General features: G+C 40.5%; 1 protein-coding gene across 7 annotated transcripts in view; it reads right to left on the reverse strand.

The window, feature by feature from the left end:
- Positions 1-273: 273 nt before the first annotated feature.
- Positions 274-8625, reverse strand: part of LOC126386070 (uncharacterized) — a 23078-nt gene continuing 14726 nt past the window's right edge. For 3 of the 7 annotated variants that reach the window (XM_050038182.1, XM_050038181.1, XM_050038183.1), the window contains exon 4: positions 274-6195. In XM_050038182.1, coding sequence (XP_049894139.1) covers positions 3464-6195 — 2732 coding nt within the window. In that variant the 3' untranslated portion in view covers positions 274-3463. Of the gene's footprint in view, positions 6196-6709; positions 7002-8173; positions 8248-8625 lie in introns of all 7 variants that reach the window. The other 4 variants (XM_050038179.1, XM_050038180.1, XM_050038177.1 and 1 more) reach the window with 2 other exon arrangements.

Genomic DNA, 8625 nt, shown 5'->3' on the forward strand with positions numbered 1-8625 from the left:
ACACTAAAACCAATAAAGTTAAAATAAACATTTTTCAGCGATGAAACCTAAACTGAAACAAGCAAACCCACCCTAGAATCTAAATGAAACTAAACTGAAGAACAAAAAATAAATAAATAAATAAAATTTAAAACAATTAAAAATTACAAAACTATAATAACTGCTATAGTTCAGAGGAAAAAGGTCAAAGCCACTCTAGGTCATAAAGTCAAAGTATCTGCTACAGTGCTTTTTGAAAACCGCACAACAGATGCTGACTATGGGCAGATACAAGTCTCACTTCCTTCTGCAGGTTTCAACATGAGACCACTCGTGAATTTTAGCAGTGATTTACTACATATGACGAAATGTGACTTCACTGTCATCCTTCCTCTCTCTCCTTCTCAGCATTGCACTGAGACTGTATTCCTGTAAATGCAAAGGCAAACTTAATGTGGATAAAATTTGCAGAGGATAAAGAGTGGAACATGCACAAAGTTAACAGATCAATCCACAGAGGCAGGACGCGCCTCACATGACGGTTGGAAACTATCGCTCATTTCAAGAGTCAACGTTCCCTCTTCAGACCCTGTTGGTTAGCAATATCTGTACTAGCCAACCCCACCTCTCGTCTGTTTGTTCAACCTTTTTAGCTTCATCGTTAATCTTCTCTGAATGCTCGCTCAGATTCTGCTGTAAACCAAGTGTGGAGACAGAAACAACATAAAGCAAGAACAGCACCAAGGCTCCTGGAAAGTTCCTGGATCTTACAGACCACATCCCTTTATCTCTAGTTACAAGTTTAGTACTCTATTACCCAGCTTAACATAACAAAGTCAGATACTTTTAATTTAATAATAATGATCATAGTAATAAATCATTAAAAAAAAAATTCCATTAGCATCAGTCCCTTCTTCAGGAAATGCTTTTGGAAAAGTTTGTCACCAGTTTTCCAAACAAAAAAATGACAGAAACCAAAGGACTATAGATAAATATAACCACAGTCATGTCTTTTAAGAGTTAATCTATCTTAAAGTAAAAAATTGTGATATTTGGTCCAGAAATGGCTGAAAAAGTTTAAGATTTATTTTCCATATTTTCCAAAGTATACATTTCTTAGCAAATTATGTTATTGCAAAAATACTCGGATTTTTTTTTTTTTAAAACAAATTGAAAATCAGGCATTTAATTAGTAGCAAAAACTGAGTTAGTGAAGCTTAAAGTGAAACTTTCCAGCAGATCACGCTGCTAAAACAGATGCATACATTTTCCGTCTTTAGTTTTGCATGTAGGGCAGTTTGGTGAGTAATCTTTGAATTGTGTGCATATTTACAGGAGTGAGATAGTTTAGGGATAACCCGACAATTAATTTCTTTGATTTTGCTACTTGTAAATAAGCCACGTATACCTACAAATGTTTTGCCAGGTATTTAAATCTAAAACCAACCTAGATTAGATTATTGAACAACTTTAACTGCATGTTTTTGTGAAGCAAACCTTTGAATTGTTTTATAACCATGTTTGTTAATTTGCATGTATTGAGTGATGCTTTATAAATATAAGAGAGTCCAAAGGCATATATCTTAAAATATATTTAAGAGTTTTAAAAATGCTGCAGATACATAACATGAAAATTAAATGTTAGGAGAACATTTACTCTTAAAACATTTATTCTTCCTAATAGAGATAATAATAGAGTAGACCATTTGCACAAATCCATTTTGATCTTATCTGAAAGATGGTTTAAGGTTTCTTTGAAGAGATTATCTAAATGCAAAGTGATATTTATTTAAAGCCTCCTGGTGTCCAGAGGAAAGGACACTGTGTGTGATATGTAAAGAAGCTTCGTTTTAAAAGCAAATCCTTTAATTTCAGCCATCACTGTGGTAGAAGCTGTCATGCTTCTGTTTGTTTGTAAACCGGCAACTCACCAAATTAAGTTTTGATAATAAAATTTGCAACTTTGAAGTTTTTCTTTAATCTTAATAATATTTGTAATACATTAACGAGTCACATTGTGTTTTGTCATTGGGATCCATCATCCGTCAGTTTGGTGTGAGTTTCCTCAGCTATGCTGATGGCACACAGCTCTATGTTAAGCCAGATGACCCAAACACTCTGACCATGTGTTAGCCATTCATGAATGGATGAGCCAGAACTTCCTCAAGCTAAATGAAGATAAGACTGAGATCCTCCTAGTTGGCCCAAAAAATAAAAAGGGATCCGGTTCTCACTAAACTGGGTCATCTGGCCACACGGAGATGACCTCAAGTAAGAAACCTCAGCATAATTTTAGCTTCTGATTTCGATTTTAAAGCTCATTTTAATTCATTAACCAAAACTGTATTTTATCATTTACGCAATATAGCTAAGGTACGACCTCTACTGAGCCAGTGAGATGCTGAGAAGCTTGTTCATGCTCTTGTTTCCGGTTGTCTTGACTATTGTGATACTCTATACACTGGCCTATTTAAAACTGCCATTGCAAAACCACAGAGCATTCAGACTGCTGCTGCTGCCAGGTTTTGACAAAAACTAAAAAGAGAGACCATATAACTCCTGTTTTGCGTGACCATCACCAGCTCCCAGTATCTTTTAGAATTGATTTTTAAAATCTTTTTTTTTTTTTTTTTTTTTTTTAAGGCTCTTAATGGCCTTGCCCCCTCCTATATCACAGACTCCTATCATTTTATGTCCCTCCACGAACCCTGAGATTCTCGACAGCTGCTCTTTTAACTGTTCCTAATGTCAGAAATGACAAAAACCTTTGGGGATGCTTCTTTTAGCTACTACGCCCCCAAAATACACCCCGCCTTTAAATATAAGACATGCTGGCTCAGTGGACAGTTTTAAATGAGGACTCAAAACATATCTTTTTAATAAAGCTTATAACTAGAAGTTATCTGTTTTAATATTTGTATATTTTTCTAAATTGATTGATAAATTAATGTTTTTTTTTTTCTAATTTCTCCTTGAACGGGTTTTGTGTAAGTGTATGGTTTTATGTCTTTGCTGCTGAGTTGTAAAACATTTTGTGCTACATTCTATGCATGAAAGGTGCTATATGAATAAAGTTCATCCATTCATTCAGTCAGTACAAATACTGTTGATGCAGAGCATGATTTAACTTCAGGGTGGGCAAAGGCCAACAAAACTAACCAAAACTAAATAGAAAGGCAAAACATATAACCTGAGGAAATTAAGAGAAACCAAATAACAGTCACTGATTTCCCTAACTGAGATAAACAGGGCATAACAAGGTTTACAGCATTGGACAGCCCATCTCTATTACCTCCAGAAAAAACAAAGACATCTGCATGGCAAAGGCTGCATGTTATCAAGGTTAGGATGCAGGTGAGGCCTCAGTTTGGGAGAAAAAGGAGATGAGTTTTGCACCCTGAGCAGACCCAACGACATAGTAACATAATAACTAGTGAACCAAGTGCCTCCTCGTCCCGGGATACACCTTTTTACTACTAACACTTTACTCTTTCTCTGCTGGAGAGAGACAACACTTGCAACAAAATATGGTCCTCACAAAGTTACTTGGGAGTTTCTCCCTCACATCATCATTGTGTACTTGTTTCCCATCACCAGAAAGGATGAGATTAGAACATGCAGTATCTTGATCCGGCGTCATTTCCACTGCGAGCTCCTCCACACTCTTCAGCTCAGTCTTATTTTTCTCAGGTTCTCCTTTCTCACCACCAAAGTCACATGTGTTAAGGCTCAGTGGCTCATTGACAGGAGAGATAATGAGGGGGGCAGAGTTTACACCGCCGTCATTAGTGAAAGGACTGAAGAATGGGTAGAGCTTCTCAGTAAAGGAGCAGCCAGTGAAGGAGTAGAGAAGATCTGCAGAATCTACGTTATAGAAGGAGACCAGATCCTCTTCATAGTCCACAAACACTCCCACCTTCTGAAGAGGATGGTTAAGAGACAGTTGGACAGGATCATCATCATTGGCTTCATACACATCTTCATTTGTCAACATTATGGTCCAGAAACCATTCTGTGGACATGCTGCGATCTGGAGTTTCCTCTTGATCGACTGTTTGGCCACTCCCAAAGCCCAGGCAGTCTTTCCCTCAACCTGAACCTCGTAGTAAAATTTTCCTGAAGAGAAACTCTGCTTTCCTAAGACGTTCACAAAACTGTAAAATCTCTCAGGGTTGTTTGGTAATGTCTTTTTCACATCACTGTGGTGTACTTGTTTCCCATCATCAGACAGAATGAGGTGAGGATTTGCTGTATCAGGATCCAGAGTCACGTCCACTGCAAACTGCTGTATCCTTTTCAGCTCAGCCTTCTTTCTTTTGTATTCTGCCTTCTCATCACTGATGTCATGTGTCTTATGGCTCAGTGGGTGATTGACAGAAGAGATGATCAGAGGGGCAGAGTTTACACCACCGTCATTAGTACAGGGACTGAAGAATGGGTAGAGTTTCCCAGTAAAATAGCAGCCAGTGAAGGAGTAGATAAGATCTGCAGAATCTACATCATAAAAGCAGACCAGACCCTCATCATAGTCCACAAACACTCCCACCTTCTGAAGATGTGACTTCAGAGACAGCTGGACAGGATCATCATCATTAGCTTCATACTCATTTTGATTCCTCAGCTTTATAGTCCAGAAGCCATTCTCAGGGTTTGTTGAGATCTGGACTTTCTTCTTGATTGCCTGATTGGCCACTCCCAAATCCCAGGCAGTCTTCTCTTTAACCTGAACCTCGTAGTAATATTTTCCTGAAGAGAGACTCGGCTTTCCTAAAATGCTTTCATATTTGGTAAATCTCTGGGGCTTGTCCGGTAGTTTGTTCCTCACATCACTGTGGTGTACTTGTTTCCCATCATCAGACAGGATGAGGTGAGGATGGGCTGTATCAGGATCCAGAGTCACGTCCACTGCAAACTGTTGGACGCTTTTCAGCTCAGGCGCTTTTCTTTCAAGTTCTTTTTGGTCACCAGTGTCATTTGTCTCCTGATTGACAGGAGAGATGATCAGAGGGGCAGAGTTTACACCACCATCATTAGTACAGGGACTGAAGTATGGGTAGAGTTTCTCAGTAAAATAGCAGCCAGTGAAGGAGTGGAGGAGATCTGCAGAATCTACATCATAAAAGCAGACCAGACCCTCATCAATGTCCACAAACACTCCCACTTTCTGAGGAGGCTGATTCAGAGACAGACAGACAGGATCATCATCAATAGCTTCATAGTCATTTTCATTTCTCAGCACGATAGTCCAGTAGCCATGCTGAGGGCTTGTTGTGATCTGGATTTTCCTTTTGATTGACTGCTCTGCCACCCCCAAATCCCAGGCAGTCTTCCCTTTAACCTGAACCTCAAAGTAAAATTTTCCTGAAGAGAAACCTTGCTTCCCTAAGATGCTCACACATTTCTTAAATCTCTCAGGGTTGTCCGGTAGTTTCTTCCTCACATCACCATGACGCACTTGTTTCCCATCACGAGACAGGATGAGGTGAGGATTTGCTGTATCAGGATCCAGAGTCACATCCACTGCAAACTGCTGGGCGCTCTTCACCTCAGCCTTCTTTTTTTCATGTTCTTCTTTTTGATCACCAGTGTCACGTGTCTCAAGGCTCAGTGGGTCATTGACAGAAGAGATGATCAGAGGGGCAGAGTTTGTACCACCATCATTAGTACAGGGGCTGAAGAATGGGTAGAGTTTCTCAGTGAAGGAGCAGCCGCTGAAGAAGTAGAGAATATCTGCAGTATCCACGTCATAGAAGAAGACCAGACCCTCGTCATAGTTCACAAACACTCCCACCTTTTTAGGATTCTTTGTCAGAGAGAGAAGGACTGGCTTACCATCCATCGTCCCGTAGTCACATCCATTCCTCATCATGAGAGCCCAGTAGCCATTCTGTGGGCTTGCTGTAATCTGGACTTTCCTCTCAATCGACTCTTTGGCTACTCCCAAATCCCAGGCAGTCTTCCCCTCAACCTGAACCTGGAAGTAAAATTTTCCTGAAGAGAAACTCTGCTTTCCTAAGACGTTCACACATCTGTAAAATCTCTCAGGGTTGTTTGGCAGATTCCTCCTCACGTCACCATGGCGTACTTGTTTCCTGTTACCAGACAGGATGAGGTGAGGATTTGCTGTATCAGGATCCAGAGTCACATCCACTGCAAACTGCTGCACCCACTGGAGCTTGGGCTTCTCTCCCTTATACTCTTCTTTCTTAGCACCATCTAAAACAAGAGAGCAAGAGAGACACGCAGACATAAGTCATAATGTGAAACTTAAGAAACAAAGTTTTAACCTAATTATATCTTGCCTTCTTTCATGGTAGGTTACACCTGCTAAGCATGGACTGTAGAGTTTAAAAGAGAACACAGATGTATTTATCTTGCACTGAATTTCAGTTGGTTGGCCTCCCCTGAAAAATAGGACTGCAATGTGTTTGTTTTTTGCAAAAGGCCACAGGTTGGAAGCGAACCCACGGCCACTGCAGCAAGGACTGAGTGTATATGGGGTGCCTGTTCTAACCACTAAGCCACTAATAGCTGAGCAAAGTTCTCAGATCTCCATCTCATCTTGCTTATGGCCTTGCCCATATGGTGGTGTACCATAGTAAATGGTAAATTAGTCTTTACCTTTTTTTAAAGCACATTTCTATTAATACAATGTTCATAATTCATGCAGTAATTAATGAGATGAATGTGACACTTAACATGTTCATATTTTTACTTTTCCACAACTTACTGTTGTGTCCCAGGGGGAGGTTTTGAAGATGCTGCTTCAGATCATTCCTGTGGATGTTTTCTAAAATCTTCAAGGTTACCTTCAGAGCTCCAGAACCTGGATATTTCTGTACCATTAGATCGACAGTGTGCTGCCTTTTTGCCTTCTCCAGCTGAGACACTGGGATGCCTGACAAGCCCTCCAGGAGCCCATCCTGCTCCAAGAACCACTTGAAATTCTCAAACTCCTCTTCTTTTAGGTCCTGCAGAGTTTTCCAGAGCTCCTCTTTAAGTTTCGCCATTATGGCTCCCTGCTGGAAATAAGGGACATTTTCAACTGGGGGAATGATAGACTAATCTCATTCCACTACACCAGTACAACTGTTTTAAATGTGCATCTTAAATTCAAATCATCTGCGACTTGACAAATGGATCACACACATTTGAATACTTCAAAGTTCAAGTTTTTTTTCTGACCCTTTGAACCTTTCTGAACTGTTGTGAATCTTGTGATAATCCACACAAGAATTCAAGCTTAATATATTACATGATATTAAATTAATTTGACCGACACTTAAGTCCAAAGTGACTGACTGTTACAGTTAGTGGATTTTAAACTCCTAACGAACAAGAAATAGATGTTATCAAAAAATGGAAGTGTAACTTCCAAATAAATAGCCATTAACAGATATCAGATATTCAGAATAGAGGCTTTAGTAGCATGTTTCACATTTCCAATGCTGATCCAGGTTTTTATGACTGTCAGGCCGTAGGTGAGTGTCTGTCACCCTAGGTTTTGCAGGGTGTTCCGCACTCGTCGGTCCTTGTTGGGGGCTTTTCAGCTGATTTAGCATGTTGAATCAGCAGCGGAGACCGTCAGTGAGGAAAAAAACAATTCTTATTTACCGCTCAGTGCACGAGTTAAGAAACAAAAGTGAGGTAAGCAAACAAATTACTGAAGTCAAAAGGGAGTGAGATCGAAACCTGCCCGCTGGTCTGAAGAGTTTTTTCTTCTCACTCAGGCGCAGACTGTACGTGTTAATCGGCCACTGGTTGTAGTCTTTAGCATTTGTTCAAGTGCAACTTTTTGGCAGAGGGGATGTGAGGCGACACAACAGTCCGCCACTATTATTTGATGTCGGCTTGATTTGTCTGGGCTCTTTCAGCACAGTTTACAGCAGTGGTGCCTGGCTGGTCCAGGTCATTAGTTTGAGGTCCACAATTTAATACATTCAGCATCATACTTGCATTAGGCCATGTCATTGAGCTAGTTTGCTGACTCTGTCAAGTAGTTGTCGGTTAGCCACACACTCTACAGCCATAAATTTACTGTACTTAAAAGTGTGGGGTTTTTTTTCACAAACTTTATATGTTTGACAGAATGACCCCGCAACCCACTTTTAGACCGCAACCCACCAGTTGGGAACCACTGCTTTACAGTGAACAATAAACTATTAAAAACATTTAGATTTTTTTCCCTACATACCTCTGCAGGAGTTCATGGCAAGTCCGTCGATACCGCTGGATGCTGAAAGGAGCGGAGCAGTTCCCAATGAAAACCTGGGATGAAAGTAATAAAGATTAGATACTGCACTTCACCATGGTCAGCTGCTGGTCAGGAGCCGACAGCTAAGTCCCGCAGGGAAGATGCTTGTCTACATTAGGATCAGAAGAACAGCCTCCTGTATCACCTATCTGCTGCTACAGTCATGGACCGCGGAACGCATCTGAACAAGGGGGGGCCATAATTTCAAGTCACGCAGAGGGTGGTGGGGGGGCATATGCATTAAACAGACAATATTACTGATGTATTAAATAACGTTGCGGAGCACTTTTTTTTTATTCCGACGCCACACAGTCACATCTACAGTACACGCATGAACACGAACACATGCTTGCTCAGATTAACCCCTCTGATCCCACTCTAACATTCACACA

The sequence above is a fragment of the Epinephelus moara genome, chromosome 24 (assembly GCF_006386435.1).
Source record: "Epinephelus moara isolate mb chromosome 24, YSFRI_EMoa_1.0, whole genome shotgun sequence".
NCBI classification, from domain to species: Eukaryota; Metazoa; Chordata; class Actinopteri; order Perciformes; family Serranidae; genus Epinephelus; species Epinephelus moara.